The sequence below is a fragment of the Microcaecilia unicolor genome, chromosome 2 (assembly GCF_901765095.1).
Source record: "Microcaecilia unicolor chromosome 2, aMicUni1.1, whole genome shotgun sequence".
NCBI classification, from domain to species: Eukaryota; Metazoa; Chordata; class Amphibia; order Gymnophiona; family Siphonopidae; genus Microcaecilia; species Microcaecilia unicolor.
In genome coordinates this window covers 213,182,061-213,201,305 of record NC_044032.1, presented here as the reverse complement: position 1 = coordinate 213,201,305, position 19,245 = coordinate 213,182,061, and the positions used below count along the sequence as shown (strand labels likewise).

General features: G+C 43.0%; 1 protein-coding gene across 2 annotated transcripts in view; it reads right to left on the bottom strand.

Moving 5' to 3' along the window:
- Positions 1 to 19,245, bottom strand: part of LOC115463310 — a 136,167-nt gene that overhangs the window by 24,119 nt on the left and 92,803 nt on the right. For both annotated transcript variants that reach the window (XM_030193698.1, XM_030193699.1), the window contains one exon: positions 5,958 to 6,127. In XM_030193698.1, the coding sequence (XP_030049558.1) occupies positions 5,958 to 6,127 (170 nt within the window). The remainder of the gene's footprint in view (positions 1 to 5,957; positions 6,128 to 19,245) is intronic.

Sequence of the window (19,245 nt, the reverse complement as noted above, 5' to 3'; positions counted from 1 at the left end):
CTCTTTGCTGGAGGATATAGTAACAGCATTTAGCATATCTGGGTTTTAAAAAGGTTTGGACAAGTTCCTGGAGGAAAAGTCCATAGTCTGCTATTGAGACAGACATGGGGAAGCAACTGCTTGCCCTGGGATTGGTAGCATGGAGTGTTGCCACATTTTGGGTTTCTGCCAGATAGTTGTGACCTGCCTTGGCCACTGTTGAAAACAGGATACTGTGCTAAGATGGACCATTGGTCTGACCCAGTATGACTACTCTTATGTTCTAAATTTATTGCTCAGACTTAACTAAGATCTGAGTTTCTCCCTTATATGATATGAAGCCCTGCCCAGTGCATCCCTGACCTTTTCTCTGGATTCTGTTTCTCTGACTCATCCCTACTCTCTCCGGTATCATTATTGTGATCATGTGACCCAGAGTGCCTGCTACCGCAACCCGGAACTAGCTCCTGTGTCACTATATTTAGCTCTCTTATTATGTCTCTCACTTCACTGCTGGAACGGCCAGATCTTATTTTCACTTTACCTCATAAAATATGTAAATAGTGGATAAATCACATTACAAGTGTACTCCAGATTGTGAAAGATGTAGTATAAACACACAGATCATGGCATTTCTTAAGAATCCTTTTGCTTAGTATTATTACATTTGTTTGTTTTTTTTAAGAATTTTTATATGTGCTTCCAAAAAGAAAGAAAAAAAGGCCTCAGTTGGCTTTGATTGTTTTACCTAACTAAAGCAGCAGGTAAACCTGCAGTCAATTAGACAATTATGATACGTAAACAGCTCACAGTTCTCTATCATTGGTCTTAAAAAAAACCTGCAAAAACATTTTTTTATTAAAAATATAAATGTAAAATCTTCTTAGATCTTCTAAGCGAAATAAATATATGCTTCTTACATCTTCTAAGCAGAAATACATATATTCTGTATGCTTAAAAAATCACTTAACTTCATAGAAGGAGCAGTCCGAACGGGGACCCGTTTCACCAAATAGGCTTCCTCAGGGGAAAATGCGTCTTTGAAACAAGGCAGCAGTACAGATGAACCTTTAGGATGTATTCAAATCTCTGTTTCAAACTATGAGCCCTAAATTGTTTCATGTGATCTTTCTGGCAATGCAACAATTCTCCCAGGGTGAACCTGTCTGTAGAGATACCTGGATACTCTTTCATGTATCCCTGTCATGAGCTTATTTCCCCATAAAACTCTGACCTTAAGCCTGCTAGTGCTTATTAACCCCACACCCATAGGATTTGGGAACTTCAAATCAACATTGCTTTGCACTTCTCCAAGTTTCCAAGTTTATTAAGCATTTGCTATCCCACACATCAAGAAACACATCTGAGCGGTTTACAATCCTAAAAGGAGATAGGAAATGAGAAAGGAAAGAAAAGGATCGAGATTGAAAAGACAAGTTTGGGGGGGGGGGGGAAGAAGAAATTGAATTACAATAAATGATAGGAGATAAAAGGCAAAAGAGGTAAGTAGCACGGGAGTAGATGGTAAGGTACGCGCCTGGAATGTCTGGATGGCTCACACCGACAGCAGTCTCAGGTTCAGGTACTGTACATGCATCCCCCCCCCCCCCCCCCAATAATGTTTTCAGATAAGTTTAAATTTTTTCTAGAGAAGTCTGTAGTCAGAGATGGAAAGGTAAAGCATTCCATAGGGTAGGGCCAGTGACTGAAAAAATAGAGTGTCAGGTGATACTGTATTTAATTTGCCTGAATGAAGGAACAACCAAGAGAGTGCTATTGGGTTGAGTGAAGTGTACCTTAGGCTATTCCAACCAAAGTTGATTCTGCTTTCCCCTCTCTTCTGGTACCTTGAAGTGTTCCTGCCAATGTTGGTGCGGCTTTGCCTCAGGCTGTTCATGCTCTTTGCCCCTCTTTTTGTGCGATGGGCATTCATGCCACTCTTGCAGGCTTATTTTCGAAAAAGAAGGGTGCCCATCTTTCGACACAAATTGGGAGATGGGTGTCCTTCTCTCAGGGTCAACGATTTTGGGCGCCCTCAACTTCTTTCCGTCCCGGGGACGACCAAAGTTCCCGGGGGCATGTCGGAAGCATAACAAAGGCGGGACTGGGGCGTGCTTAACACATGGGCATCCTCGGCCGATAATGGAAAAAAGAAGGGCGTCCCTGACGAACACTTGGATGACTTTACTTGGTCCATTTTTTCTTGCGATCAAGCCTCAAAAAGGTGCCTGAACTGACCAGATGACCACTGGAGGGAATCAGGGATGACCTCCCCTTACTCCCCCAGTGGTCACTAACCCCCTCCCACCCTTAAAAAAAAACTTTAAAAATATTTTTGCCAGCCTCAAATGTCATATCCAGCTCCATGACAGCAGTATGCAGGTCCCTGGAGCAGTTTTAGTGGGTGCAGTTCACTACAGGCAGGCGAACCCAGGCCCACTCCCTCCTACCTGTTACACTTCTGGTGGTAAATGTGAGCCCTTCAAAACCCACCAGAAACCCACTGTACCCACATATAGATGCCCCCCTTCACCTCTTAGGGCTTTGGTAGTGTTGTACAGTTGTGGGGAGTGGGTTTTGGGGTTTTTTGGAGGGGCTGAAAAACAGCCAAACACAATCCCAAAGGGTTGTGTAAAACAGATATCAAATATTGAAGGGGGGACCAGTGCACTACGAATGCTGGCTCCTCCCATGACCAAAGGGCTTGCATTTGGTCGTTTCTGAGATGGGCGTCCTCAGTTTCTATTATCGCTGAAAATCGGGGACGACCATCTCTAAGGACGACCGTCTCTAAGGTTGACCTAAATGTTGAGATTTGGGCGTCCCCTACCGTATTATCGAAATGAAAAATGGACGCCCATCTTGTTTCGATAATATGGGATTCCCCGCCCCTTCGCGGGGATGTCCTACAAGGATGTCCTCAGGAAAACTTGGGCGCCCCATTCGATTATGCCCCTCCACGTATCCTAGAGTGTTGTTCCCTTTGTTACAGATGTCTTTCAGCAAGTTTTGAGCAAGTTTAATTAACAATGCTTCTCCCATTGACTTTTATGGAACTGGATGTTGGCAAATGGTCAAGATCATGAAGTTAAGGCACTGAGTTGAAATCTGGGGATTTGGATGTATTCAAAAGTCAATGCAAGAGTAATTGATCTGAAAATTAACCAAAATGAAAAATTTTACCATGTACATCCCTATTGCTGAATAATTATTTAAATGCTGGACTCAGTACTGGGGTAGTGGGAAGGGAATCGGGGTTTCTAACGAGCACTTAGCTAGCCAGCACTAATTTTCAATACTTGCCAGTTAAGTTCAGGCAGTCATGGCTGAGCTCCCTAAATGTAGGTGGCTACGTTTTAACCAGCTAGATTTAGAGCTTTTTGAGCTGAAAACTTAGCCAGTAAGGTTCATCTGAAAACTCACAAACAGATAACCAAACAAAACTAGTCAGATATCTTACCTGCTCAGATTAGAAACTTATCTTCCTAAATTCAAGACTGGTCTATAAACATTTTTTCTCCCAGGCCTTTGGTTTGTGATAGGTTTTGGTGGAGGTCAGATCACTGTCTGCAGTGAATTTCTATTTCTATTTTTTCCCCTTTCTCCACTTGATTAATGTTTTATTTCTGAACAGCTCTGGTGCTGTTCTTAAGGGCAGTATATCAATACTGTAATATATATATATATATATATATATATATACAGTGGGGGAAATAAGTATTTGATCCCTTGCTGATTTTGTAAGTTTGCCCACTGACAAAGACATGAGCAGCCCATAATTGAAGGGTAGGTTATTGTAACAGTGAGAGATAGCACATCACAAATTAAATCCGGAAAATCACATTGTGGAAAGTATATGAATTTATTTGCATTCTGCAGAGGGAAATAAGTATTTGATCCCCCACCAACCAGTAAGAGATCTGGCCCCTACAGACCAGGTAGATGCTCCAAATCAACTCGTTACCTGCATGACAGACAGCTGTCGGCAATGGTCACCTGTATGAAAGACACCTGTCCACAGACTCAGTGAATCAGTCAGACTCTAACCTCTACAAAATGGCCAAGAGCAAGGAGCTGTCTATGGATGTCGGGACAAGATCATACACCTGCACAAGGCTGGAATGGGCTACAAAAACCATCAGTAAGACGCTGGGCGAGAAGGAGACAACTGTTGGTGCCATAGTAAGAAAATGGAAGAAGTACAAAATGACTGTCAATCGACAAAGATCTGGGGCTCCACGCAAAATCTCACCTCGTGGGTATCCTTGATCATGAGGAAGGTTAGAAATCAGCCTACAACTACAAGGGGGGAACTTGTCAATGATCTCAAGGCAGCTGGGACCACTGTCACCACGAAAACCATTGGTAACACATTACGACATAACGGATTGCAATCCTGCAGTGCCCGCAAGGTCCCCCTGCTCCGGAAGGCACATGTGACGGCCCGTCTGAAGTTTGCCAGTGAACACCTGGATGATGCCGAGAGTGATTGGGAGAAGGTGCTGTGGTCAGATGAGACAAAAATTGAGCTCTTTGGCATGAACTCAACTCGCCGTGTTGGAGGAAGAGAAATGCTGCCTATGACCCAAAGAACACCGTCCCCACTGTCAAGCATGGAGGTGGAAATGTTATGTTTTGGGGGTGTTTCTCTGCTAAGGGCACAGGACTACTTCACCGCATCATGGGAGAATGGATGGGGCCATGTACCGTACAATTCTGAGTGACAACCTCCTTCCCTCCGCCAGGGCCTTAAAAATGGGTCGTGGCTGGGTCTTCCAGCACGACAATGACCCAAAACATACAGCCAAGGCAACAAAGGAGTGGCTCAGGAAGAAGCACATTAGGGTCATGGAGTGGCCTAGCCAGTCACCAGACCTTAATCCCCTTGAAAACTTATGGAGGGAGCTGAAGATGCGAGTTGCCAAGCGACAGCCCAGAACTCTTAATGATTTAGAGATGATCTGCAAAGAGGAGTGGACCAAAATTCCTCCTGACATGTGTGCAAACCTCATCATCAACTACAGAAGACGTCTGACCGCTGTGCTTGCCAACAAGGGTTTTGCCACCAAGTATTAGGTCTTGTTTGCCAGAGGGATTAAATACTTATTTCCCTCTGCAGAATGCAAATAAATTCATATACTTTCCACAATGTGATTTTCCAGATTTAATTTGTGATGTGCTATCTCTCACTGTTACCAATAACCTACCCTTCAATTATGGGCTGCTCATGTCTTTGTCAGTGGGCAAACTTACAAAATCAGCAAGGGATCAAATACTTATTTCCCCCACTGTATATATATATATATAAACAAATAAAAATAGATCTCTAAATATGTAAATGTTCAAAATATAGATAATCTATAAAGCAAATTCTCTATCAAAAATAGAAAACATTTTCAATAAACCAGCATATATGAAGTGGAGAAAAAAGACCTCAGTCATTGCTTAATATTACAGCACCATGTTCGTGCCCTAAGCAACTGTCAACAAAACTCCACTATAAGCTGTAAGACCAAAGAACTTTTCATTTAATTAATATTGCAACTTCTATTTTATACAGGAACAGCTAAACAATTCCAAATGCCTCTATAATTAGTCACTTATCTGGTTCTTGAATCCGCACTGTGTGCTTTGAAAACGTATCTGCATCTTGCAATTGTCTTTTCAATTACTTATAATCCATAAAGACTGTGGCAACCACTTTAATCCATCAGGGAAAGTGGAAGGGTTTTATTTGGACCATGATATAGGAAGTTTTTAGGGTACAAACTTGGTGCTGTAACATTAAGCACAGACTGGAGTCTTTTTTTCTCCACTTTATATATGCTAGGTTATTGAAAAGGTTTTCCTTGTGAAGTGCTCTTCTATCTTTGATAGAGAATTTACTTTTTTGATTTTCTAAGTTTATACTTTTATCCCTTGAGATGATTAATATTTAAAATATACCATTCCACTGTAAACATGATTGCTGCTGTTACCTTAAGATAGTCCTTGCAATGGTGAAAAAACTGTGTGAGCCCTTCATCAGTAATATGTTTGGCCTCATCATGGCATCGGTAGAGAGTAAAGGACTGTGGGTGACGGAATCCTGTGCTGATCAGCCATTCATCATTAAGGGAACGACAATTGGAAATCTGAACTTTCCGCCCTAAAAGAAAAGGTTATTTTGGGGGATAAATGGACATATAACAAAAGAGAAGAGGAAAAATATTCAATATTGATAACATATGTTGTTATATAGCTTTGTTGAACACATACAATTATAATGCAAAATACAAGCTCATATTTTGCTTTTTTTTTTTTGTACATTTGTTTATTGGTTTTTCAAAAATAAACAACCTCTACTGATACAAGCTTCTGGTGAAATTATTACATCAACTACATACAAACAATGAAGATCATACAGCTCAGATGCTCATTTCTTTTCCACTTCAATTCTTCCCCCCTCCCTTCCCTCCCCCCCCCTCGGGTGTACATCATCCTGCCTCATCCCACTCCTTTCCATTGTTCATACGCATCCCATATTTTTTGAAACTTTTGAAGCTGACCTTTTCGCAATGCCGTCAACTTTGACATTTGATACAGATGATGTAACCTGCCCATCACCACCTGCATGGCTGGGGTCTCCTGCTGCTTCCAAGCCCGAGCGAGCGCCAATTTCGCTGCTCCTAAGACATGGATGACCAGCTTATGACTATGTATGGGGCTCTTTCTAGGTCTTACATGCAGAAGACAATTCTCTGCCATTTTCGGATAGCTAATCTCAGTCATTTCCTTCACCCTGTCCATGATCTCCGTCCAGTACTTTTGAACCTTTGGGCATTCCCACCATATATGCCAAAATGTGCCTTTCCCTCCACAGTCCCTCCAGCAATTTGTCGACATTTGCGGGCAGAACTTCTGTAGTCTAACTGGGGTATAATACCACCAGTATAAGATTTTATACCCATTCTCTGCCAGAGGCTGGGCAATGGAGGGCTTCAATAGGTGTCTATAGCTATGTGTCCACCACTCTTCCGTATAGTTACCCTGGAGTTCCTCCTCCCATTTTCTAGTATAAAAACCCAGTGGGGACGAGAGCAGAAGCAGAGCTCTATATATCCTCGTTATACCACCCCTACCCCCTCCTTGTCTCATTGCCTTTTCCACCTCCGTCTCTGCCAACTCCAATTCATCCCTAGCTATTTTGAGTATATAATTTCTGAGGCAATTATAATAAACTAAGTCCCTCTCCTCCAATCCATACTCATCTTGCAACTCCTCAAATGACCGCATCTCCCCATTGACCCAAATTTGCCCCAGTTGATAAAGACCCCTCTTAGCCCAGATCTGAAATATCCTCTCCTCCCTCCCCAAGGGGAACCCTGGTGCATCTTGTATTGCCATCTGTTGGAAATATTTTCTTTCTGGGAAAGCCCGCTTTCTTAATTGAAGCCAGGTATGTAAGATGTGGCTCAAGCCCAACGGGACCCTCTCAATTATCTTTAAGAGTTCCTTTCTCGGTTTCCAGAGTGCGTCCCCTGTGTATCTAGTCCCCATCCATGCTCGCTCCCAGTGAAGCCACTTTTTAGTATTGGTCGGGTACCATTCAGCGCACACCCGCAGTTGCGCTGCCTGGTAGTAGAGAAAAAAATTTGGGACCCCCATGCCGCCTTTGTTCGGCCTTTGGTACATTACACTTCTACGCACCCTGGGTGGCCGCTTCCTCCAAATATATGCAAAAACCTTTTTAGTCAGCTGTTGAAAAAAGGTACGCGGTATGGGAATTGGAAGCGCCATAAATAGATAAAGCAGCTTCGGCAGGAGCATCATTTTTACCGCATGTATTCTGCCCAACCACGAAATCGTAAGGCCCTCCCACCTATCCAGTTCTCCAAAAAGCTCCCTGACCTTCTTAGGGAAGTTTTCCTGATATAAAAGCTCTATTCTTGGGGTAATCATAGCCCCAAGATACCTTATTGCCCTCGCTGCCCATTTGAATGGGTATAATTTCTGCAATTCCTGGGCCTCCCTCTGCGGTACTGTAAGATTAAGTATTTTGGATTTAGTGGTATTAATTTTAAAGCCCGAGAGCTCCCCATACTGCAAGATCACTTCTGTAACCTGCTGTAGCGATTGTTTAGGCTGTGCCAAGGTCAGCAATACATCATCCGCAAACAGCATAATCTTGTGCTCCCTCTTACCTCTAACCACACCCCGTATACTCTTGTGTTCTCTAATCCTCTGTGCTAATGGTTCAATGGATATTGCAAACAACAGGGGCGATACCGCACACCCCTGCCTCGTCCCCCTACCCAGCCCTATCGGCTCCGAATAAGCCCCATTTATCTTTATGATTGCCAGGGGATTAGTATAGAGCAAGCTGAACCATTTTAAGATTCTTCCCTCCAGTCCCATCTGCTTTAGGACCCCAAAAAGAAAAGGCCACTCCACCCGGTCGAACGCTTTTTCAGCATCCACCGAAAGGAGTAGAACCGATTCTGGTTCTTCATTAGCTTGCTGAATCACATGAAGCAGGCACCTAATATTATCGAACGTCTGCCGGCCCTCTATGAAGCCCGCCTGATCCTCATGAACCACTCTCGGGAGTACCCTTTGCAGCCTCGCAGCCAGAATTTTAGTGAAAATTTTATAGTCCACATTTAATAGGGAAATGGGTCTATATGATCCACAACATAGGGGATCCTTGTCCGGCTTCTGTATCAAGACTACCTCTGCCACCCTCCACGAGTAAGGCATTTCCCCCATGTTGTCAAATGCTGTGATTGCTTTTAACAGCAATGGTGCTATCCACTTGGAGAACTGCTTATAGAAGCTCGCTGGGAACCCGTCAGGCCCAGGCGCCTTATTGTTAGGCAAACTCGCGATTGCCCTTTCTATCTCCTCAAGCGTTATGGGGGAGGACAACTCCTCCACCTCCTTCTCCGAAAGGCCTGGCATTTGTATCCCCTGTAGATATTGTGCAATCTCTTCCCTCGTGCCCCTCAGGTCCGATTTATAAAGTTGGCCATAATAATCCCGAAACACTTCCTGTATCTCTTCTGTGCGGTTTACTAACTGTCCTGATGCATTATATACCCCTGCAATATAATTTCTTTGGGTTTGCTTTTTCAATTTATTTGCTAATAGCCGGCCAGCCCTATTTCCAAATTCACAATGCTCTTGCCGAACCTGCTGAAGCTGCCCTGCTATCTCCGTCATCTGGAGATCATTAAGCTGTGCTCGGAGTTGCTGCACTTCCTGCAATTTTTGCGTGTCGGACGGATCCTCTTTATGCTTTCTTTCACTGGCCTCCATGTTATTTCTAACTGTGTCCTCCTTCCCCCTATGATCCCTGACGATGTGTGCCTGCCATGCTATAATCTGACCCCTTAATACCGCTTTCATTCCCTCCCAAATACTGGTCGGATGTGCTTCTTCATTATCATTAAGCTCTATATATTCCTTTATGTACTTTTCCAATTCAGCTATATTCTGTGGCTCTAGGAGTAAGGCTTCGTTTAGCCTCCAATGGGGACGGCCTATAGGCCTTCTTCCCATCCTCAGCGTTAGCACCACCAAAGAGTGATCCGACCAACTACAGGGCTCAATAGACACCCTTTCAACCTGCCTCCTCACCATCGCATCGCCCAGCCAATAGTCAATTCTCGAGTAGGTTTTGTGGAGGGGGGCATAATGGGCAAAATCTTTTTCAGTCCCATGCGTGTCTCTCCATAAGTCAGTCAGCCCCCACCTTGCCAGCCAGGACTGGAAGGCTACTCTATCTCCCTGTGCGTATTTTGCCACCCCCCCTGAGTTATCTAGCTTCGGGTCCAGTGTCAAGTTCATGTCGCCCCCTATCACCAAATGACCTTTAGCATGCTTTTGTAAAATCCTCTCCAGTTCCTGCATAAATATCCTCTGGTTCTCATTGGGTGCATATGCACATACCAGTGTGTAATATTCCTTATCAAGGGAGACCACCATCAATATATATCTGCCCGCTTTATCCCTGACCGTTGTATGCACCTGCCAGGGTAGGGACCGGGATAGAGCTATCAAAACTCCCCTCTTTTTCTGAACCTCTGTGGCTGATGCACATCTTATATATGGGTACTGCTTATTATTCATTAAGTATTCATGGACTTTTCTAAGGTGGGTCTCCTGGAGAAACATTACATCGGCTTGCTGGCGTTGCATTTCCCTAAATACCTGCTTCCGTTTTTGCGGAGTATTCAAGCCCCGCACATTTATAGTCACACATTTAACTCATATTTTGCTTTTAAAGAGAAGCACCATCTACTACTACTACTACTACTATTTAGTATTTCTATAGCACTACAAGGCGTACGCAGAGCTGCACAAACATAGAAGAAAGACAGTCCCTGCTCAAAGAGCTTACAATCTAATAGACAAAAAAATAAAGTAAGCAATCAAATCAATTAATGTGTACGGGAAGGAAGAGAGGAGGGTAGGTGGAGGCGAGTGGTTACAAGTGGTTACGAGTCAAAAGCAATGTTAAAGAGGTGGGCTTTCAGTCTAGATTTAAAGGTGGCCAAGGATGGGGCAAGACGTAGGGGCTCAGGAAGTTTATTCCAGGTGTAGGGTGCAGCGAGACAGAAGGTGCGAAATCTGGAGTTGGCGGTAGTGGAGAAGGGAACAGATAAGAAGGATTTATCCATGGAGCGGAGTGCATGGGAAGGGGTGTAGGGAAGGACGAGTGTGGAGAGATACTGGGGAGCAGCAGAGTGAGTACATTTATAGGTTAGTAGAAGAAGTTTGAACAGGATGCGAAAACGGATAGGGAGCCATATCTTACAAACGAAAACGGATAGGGAGCACATATCTTACAAACTTTGCTTTTTTTCCTTAGAAGAAGTTGAAAATAGCAGTGGGGGGGGGGGGGTCCATGGGATTATCTATTTAAAATTCACACAAATAAAATTTCAGCTAGAGCAGTCACCACATGAATTTATACACCAGCAACCCCACTTAATTGAGGCCTTTGAGGACATTGCATAACATCTTGTAATTTTAATAAACTTTCAGCTAAACCATTGAACATGGAATGGGTCTGGTTTAAGAAAGGGATTGTGTAATGTGGCCTTAAAATAAGCTTATGCTGAATTTTTTAATATACATTTATTTTATTTTTGGGTCTCATTTTCAATGCATACGTTCCTTTAGAGGACAATATTGGAAGGCATTCATCCAAGTAAATTGGTATTTACTTTGGTAAAAATGGCCTGACTAAAATTACACTCCTCAAATGGAGCTAACAGTTATCCTAAGGTTCTTCTAACACATGACTATCAGACCTTTGAGAAATATTACAAATGTGGTTGTTTCAATTTCATTTTATGTGAAATCTCATTTTTAATAGATCTTACCAAAAACCTCTATTCACAGTGACTCTTTTAACCAGCCAACCCAGCAAGGGCATGCAACAAATAACTGACAACAGAACTATACATTTTTTATTTTCCCCTCCCATCCTCCATTTCACTAAACACACTTTCATTACCATAGGCCTACAACCTGGAGCAAGTTGTTCCTTCATGCCCAAGCTTGTTCCAAAGTAGAATTGGGGTTGGCTCTAATTGCTAAGGATCTGGAACAAAGTCTGACAAGGATACCTGAGTTAACAACAAATGTAAGTGGAATGGACAGATGTGAATCGCTTGTTTACTCTTCCCAAAAATACAAGGACTGGGGGGCACACAATGAAATTACTAAGCAGTAAATTAATAAATTGGAGAAAATATTTCTTCATGTGACGTGTAATCAAACACTGGAATTCAATGTCAGAGAATGTGGTAAGCACAGAGCTCCTCTTTGTTTCAGTCCTTATGTCTAAGGAAGCTTGCTTCCCCATCGGGGAAAGCAAGTAGTACTCCATCTTATATTCAGTAGAAAATGGAAGCTTTTACTGTGCACTTACCATCTACTGGGGTAGTCATGCTTTGAATGGAAGAAGGTAAATGGGAGCCCTCTCCACTCTTGGGAAGTAGCGTCTTGCTATCCCCCCCCCCCCCCCCCCCCCAGAAAGAGAGGCTCGGGGTAATCCTGCATTAAGGCAGAGGAGGTGAAAGTGAGCAGAGCATCTGTTGACGACCGCTCGGCTATCAACCTTCTGGACCTGGGAATTCCAAGAGTGCTGATGTTCCTGAAGCAGTGTGAAACACAAGCAGGAAGTAAACCCGGAGTAGAGAATGCTATCTCAAATAGTGAGCAAATGGAAGCTAATGGAAACCAAGGTATGGAGGCTCAATTTGGAAGGGTGTTGGCCATTGTTTTTGAACCAGTGAGACCTGCAACATTTGCTTTAGAGGAAATTTGGAAGGTGATTGCTGCTGTGGGACAGATTATAACTTCTCAGACTGCAACACATGCTGATAAGATTTTCAATTTGGAACAAAAGGTAGATAAACATGATTCACAGTTAACTTTGGTTCAGAATACATTATCGTGGGCAGACTAGATGGGCCGCGCAGGTCTTTTTCTGCCGTCATCTACTATGTTACTATGATACTGTCAGCCTTATTTTTGAAAGTGATGGGCACCCATATTTCAACCCAAATTGGGAGATTTATTTATTTATTTTGTTACGTTGGTATCCCGTGCTTTCCCACTCATGGCAGGCTCAATGCGGCTTACATGGGGCAATGGAGGGTTAAGTGTCGTGCCCAGAGTCACAAGGAGCTGCCTGTGCCTGAATTGGGAATTGAACTCAGTTCCTCAGGACCAAAGTCCACCACCCTAACCACTAGGCGCCCAAATCGGTATAATTGAAAGCCGATTTTGGGCGTCTTCAGCTGCAATCTGTCGTGGAAACGGGCAAAGTTGACTGGGCGTGTCGGAGGCATGGTGAAGGCGGGACTGGGGGTGTGTTTATCGGCCGAGGAGAGATGGGCGCCTTTGGCAGATAATCGAAAAAACCAAGGTGTTTTTGGCACGAATTTGGGTCACTTTTTTTTGGACCCTTTTTTTTTCACGAACAAGTCCCAAAAAAGTGCCCTAAATGACCAGATGACCACCGGAAGGAATCGAGGATTACCACCCCTGACTCCCCCAGTGGTCACTAACCCCCTCCCACCAAAAAAAAAACCAACTTTAACAACTTTTTTTCCAGCCTGTATGCCAGCCTCAGATGCCATACCCAGCTCCATCACAGCAGTATGCAGGTCCCTGGAGCAGTTGTTAGTGGGTGCAGTGCACTTCACCCAGATGGTCCTAGGCCCATCCCCCCCTACCTGTTACACTTGTGGTGGTAAATGGGAGCCCTCCTGCTCCTAAAACCCACTGTACCCACATGTAGGTGCCCCCTTTCAGCCATAAGGGCTATGGTAATGGTGTAGAGTTGTGGGCAGTGGATTTTGGGGGGGATTTGAGGGGCTCAGCACCCAAGGGATGGGGGCTATAGACTTGGGAGGTATTTAAATTTTTGTTAATTGTTACAAGTGCCCCCTTGGTGCCCGGTTGGTGTCCTGGCATGTGAGGGGGACCAGTGCACTACGAATTCTGGCCCCTCCCATGACCAAATGCCTTGGATTTGTTCATTTTTGAGCAGGGCGCCTTCAGTTTCTATTATCGTTGAAAAATGAAACCGCCCAGCTCAAATCCGCACAAATCCAATGCATTTGCCCGGCACAAACCGTATTATCGAAAAAAAAGATGGACGCCCATTTTTTTCGAAAATACCGTCTGTCCCACCCCTTCACGTACCCGTTCTCGGATATAGACGCCCATGGAGATGGGCGTTCGCGTTCGATTATGCCCCTCTTTATCTACCACAGTGCAGCATTTGGACTCTATATCTGTGGGCTTTGTTAAAGAAATTTGAAGCTAAAATATGAGAATCTGGAGAATCAAGTTCAGAGGAGGAATCTCCACTTGATAAATTTCCTCCACATACTGGACATTTCTGAGCAAGATATGTTTAAACATTATGCTATTGAAGTTTTGCATGTGCTGGCCCAGTCAATGCCACCTATATCTACAGTATTCAATCTGCCTTCATTTAAGAAAAAAAAAAACTGGTGGAGATGGAATTGATCAACTGTCTCCTATAGTTTAAATCTGACTGCTTTTCTTTTGTTTGTTTGCTTATACATTCTTGTATCCCACTATTATCCAAAACATGTTTTGGTTCAAAGCAGCTTACAATTTACATTTACATTTGAAAGTGAAGTTACAATTTACTTGCATTACAATTTACATTTTGGTGGAGTTACAGGAGTGTTATGCATTGTGGAGAGGGCTTCTATACTTTGTGTAGTTGTTCATAGAGTTTTTGAATAGATGGGTTTGGAGTGGTAATTGTGAGCTCTCCAGGAATAGAAAAATAACTACTGTACCTTAATGTACACCACTTCGATAGCCTTCAGGCTTTCAGGTGGCTTATATATTGTGCTATTCCTGGAGGGATTACAATTAAAAATAAATTAAGAGTTAAAGTAGGACTTGAACCTGGGTCCCTTGGTTTATAGTCCATATCTATCGGGAGAATTGGACTGTGACTCCACAGATTTCTGTTTTCGACAACATACAAGACATCATTGAAGGCACCCGAGTGTCAAGTTTATTTCTTAGAAAAGCCTCTTTGATATCCAAGCGATGTATTGTATCACATTGGATTAAAGATGCTCCTTCATCACTTGTGGTTTGGAAAAATCAGATGTATACTTTATTAACGATGGAGCATCTATCCTTGGACATGAGGTAGAAAAGCTAAAAATGTTTTCTTAAATTGTGGACTCCATATTTGAATACCTTAGCAACACAGGTTCGTTCTTTAATTTTGAATACATTACAACTATGATTATTACCTAGATCCAAAGAGTGTGATCTATCAGTATGTTCCCTATCAGTGGAAAGCTTTTAGCAATTGAATTGGGGAGAGGATGTTCCTTGGAGGAGGGTGGGAGGTGGGTAAGTTGTTGGGAAGTGGGTGGGGAGGGGAGTTCTGTTTACAATTAAAAGTTTGTTGTCATTTATTATGCTTGTTATAGTTTTGGATAACAATATGATTTGCTTATGTGCTTGTTCTCTTGTATATATGGATGATAATAAAGATATATAAACTTATGTACTATTTTAAGATATAATGAGGGGCTTTTTAGAAAGGATGTCCAAGACAGAATATGAACATCCAAAGCCAGTATGTCACATATGCATGTCCATTTCTTATATATTTTAGAAAAGGATCTGCAGACAAACAGCTTGTTCTAAAAATACATGAGAAATGGACATCCATGTGCTGATGATGTCTAGCATGAACATCCATTTTACAAACTGAAACATTCAAATTATGAAGGGGACAAAATAAGGAACATGAATGTGTTTATGGCAACATAGGGATGACAACACAGGGCAGAGGGGTAGTGTAATGGTTAGAGCAGTGCACTGTGAACCAAGGGACCCAGGTTCAAATCTCACTTCTATACTTGTGATTTTTTTTTTTTTTTTATTGTGAGCTCTCCAGGAACAGAAAAATATCTACTGTACCTGAATGTACACCACTTCAGTAGTGTTCAGGCTTTCAGGTTTCTTATAAATTCAGGTACAACAGATATTTTTATGTTGCTGGAGGGCTCATAACTAAAAACAAAATCACAAAGAGCTGAAGTGGGATTTGAACCTAGGTCCCTTGGCTCTGAGTCCACCACACTAACCTATTCCTCAACTCTCCATGGAGGCCTATTACAAAGTTAATTTAAAACAGATTTTAGTGCCATAAACGTCCATAGTTCCTGAAGCTTTCACATTTAGGGGAGAGGAGACAGTAGCCATTGGGGGATTAAGAAAGTGACTTACCTTAATTCCTCCAGTGAACGGATGCTCAATCAGACATATTTTTGTAACCTGGATGTGCTGAGTACCACATCTAAATAATAATGTTCATTATTTTGGACATAGATGTCCTTTCCCCTTCTGACATCAGAGCTGAATGTCCATATTTTGATCCAAAGAAGACAGGCAATCTGCAATAGCTAATATGGAAAGAATGCTCACCAACATTACACTAGTATCATTGGTGGCAGTGGTGGGCATGTAGCCAGAAGCAGAGACAAATCATGGTACTCTTCACTGGTGATGTCATGCTTGGAGGGTGGAGACTGGAGCTTGCTGCCCTTCAGCAAGAATTAAGAAGGCCTAGGCTGGGTCATGCAGGGAGGTGGTCTATTGGAGTCTGCATTGGGAAGGAGAAGGAGGGAACGCGGGTTTGTTTGTTTTTTAACCATAAGAACAAGGCTTTTTACTGTTCTCAAGGGGCAGTAAACACTTTTACTTCCGCATCCGCAGTAACTCTTTGAAAAGTTTTGCAGTTTACTGCAGATTTACCATAGTTTACCACAAGTCCTCATCTCCATGCCATTCTCTAAACTGAATTTCATTCATGTACCATTGAAGAATACAGTAGGAAAATCAGGAGCATCAGAGCATAGCTCACCATTATATGGTATGTCCCCATTCCTTAGTATTAATACTGTTCAGCAGGTTCAGTTGAGTGCAAGATCAGATAGAGAAGGTCACTGCAATACTTCCTATTTACCTTAATTTTTCACTACCTTATGGAAGCTGTCAATATATTTAATTTTTCTGTCAGTAGCAGGAAAGGCTTCTATAACCTCGCTAACCCCTCCATTAATTAAGGACACTCCATGTACATAGTAAAATTCATAACTTGGTCCCAGTGAGTGAAGATGTAGGAAAAGGAGTCATGTTCTTTTTATTTTATTCCATGATTTTCAAAAGGAGCTTAATGTTGCTAGGCTTCCAGCAACAGTAATAATCGTACCAGTTTGGTGATAAAGTCAAGACGATGATGCAGAACTCAAATAAACTACTACTACTACTACTACTTATCATCTAATCTAATTAGGAGAGACAAACAGGACAAACAAGAGATAAGGGAATATTAAAGTAAGGGTGATAAAATAAGGGTTCTGAACAAGTGAATAAGGGTTAGGAGTTAAAAGCAGCATCAAAAAGGTGGGCTTTTAGCTTAGATTTGAAGACAGCCAGAGATGGAGCTTGATGTACCGGCTCAGGAAGTCTATTCCAGGCATATGGTGCAGCAAGATAAAAGGAACGGAGTCTGGAGTTAGCAGTGGAGGAGAAGGGTGCAGATATGAGAGATTTACCCAGTGAATGGAGTTCCTGGGGAGGAATGTAGGGAGAGATGACAGTGGAGAGGTACTGGGGAGGAGGAGAGGTTGGTTTAGGGGGAAAGATAAGAAGCTCAGTCTTGGTCATGTTTAGTTTCAGATGGCGCTGAGACATCCAGGCAGCAATGTCAGACAGGCAGGCTGATACTTTGGCCTGGATTTCGGCTGAGATTTCTGGTGTGGAGAGGTAGATCTGGGAGTCATCAGCATAAAGATGATACTGAAAACCATGGGATGAGATCAGAGTACCAAGGGAAGAAGTATAGATGGAGAAAAGAAGAGGTCCCAGGACAGGTCCCTGAGGTACACCAACTGACAGTGGGATAGAAGTAAAGGAGGATCCACTAGAGTATACACTAAAGGTGCACTGGGAAAGATAAGAAGAAAACCAGGAAAGAACAGAGCCCTGAAATCCAAGTGAGGACAGCGTATCAAGGAGTAGGCTGTGATCAACAGTGTCAAAAGCAGCAGATAGATCGAGAAGGATGAGGATAGAATAGAGACCTTTGGATCTGGCCAGGAACAGATTACTGGAGACTTTAACAAGCGCTGTTTCAGTTGAATGAAGGGGGCGAAAGCCAGATTGAAGTGGATCAAGAATAGCTTGAGATGAAAGAAAGTCAAGGCAACGGCAGTGAACAGCACGCTCAAGTATCTTGAATAGGAAAGCAACTACTGAATTACACTATGCTTCATTCTTTTTATTATTCTACACTAATCTTCCAAACTATGTGTCAGAAATATTTAAAACCTCATTCTCTCGTCTCTGTTCACACAGATTTCTTTTTTGTGAAGGGTTCTATTTTATTTATAATGACCAATGGTTCCTTATTGTTCTTTTGTTTTTCAGTAACGTTTTACTTTTAGGAGGAGCAGCTATGCTGACTGAGCACATATGCACACCTTGACATAGACCCTTTTATTCATTCTCTCTCTCTGTCAATGGCTGGAGGCACGACAAGGAAAAAAAGGGGCCCTTTTACAGAGCGGTGGTAAGCCCAATGTGGGCTTACTGCTAGCTCTTCCGGAACTACCGCTTGCCCAACAAGGCCGCCAGTGGTAGTCCTGTCCCGAGCGAGTGCTATTTTGGGGGGAAAAAGAAAACCCCCAGAAATGGCTTGCGTGGTGATAACCCAGCGGTAATCAGGCATTGGCGCATGCTGCCTGGTTACTGCCAGGTTAGCACGGGAGCCCTTATCGTCACCTCAATGGGTAAGGGCTCCCTACCACACGGCCATGTGTGCTGGGGGCTTTTTTACTTGCTGTGGTAAAAAGGGCTCTGGCGCATGGGAAAAACAGCTCCCACTGCTAGCGCAGGGCCCTTTTTCCCGCAGCTTGGTCAAAGGACTCCAATGACCTTTGCAGAGTAAGGTTTATTGTAATAATAAATGTCACAGGTTTCCGGCAGCAGCAGAGTGGTAGATTCTGCAACAAACAAACAAAAAATTCTGCAGCAAATTTGCATGAATTTTTAAATACAAAAACATTAATCTTCAACTAAATAAAATAGTTTTTCAACTTTTCATATGTCTGGAAAATTTCTTCCAGTCAATATTCAGCTAGCGGTTTGTGTTTTCAAATGTTGACCATTGCCAGCTAATATTGGGGTCTGACCAGACTGCTGTTAGCCACTGACACTTATGCAGGTCTTGGCTAATATTCGCCCAGGACCAGCATAAGATACTTACGCAGGACCCCCCACCCCACCAATTCAGCCTCACCCCCTTTAGAGGCCTACCTACATTCCTGGTGCTCCAGTGGTGGTATATGGGCAGGAGTGATCCCCACTCACTCCTGCCCCTAGTGGCTCCATGTACTAAAATGGCTACCGCAAGCTCTACCAGTAGTCTCGCGGTACTACTGCTAGAGGTCAGCCTTCCATATAAGCAGGTCAGCCTAAAATACCTGGAGAAGTGGACGTGTATTTGCTGATACTACTGTTAGTCATGCACTAGGAACAACAGCATACTCGAGAAGCTTTCATTTTAAAAAAATGTTACTTCTTACTTTATTTAAAGCTAGATGGCACTGTTATATTCATTTGCTCCCCAGTTTGTAACTATGCAACCACACTAAACATCACAGATGTATCTGCAGAGTTCAGGTCCCTCACAAA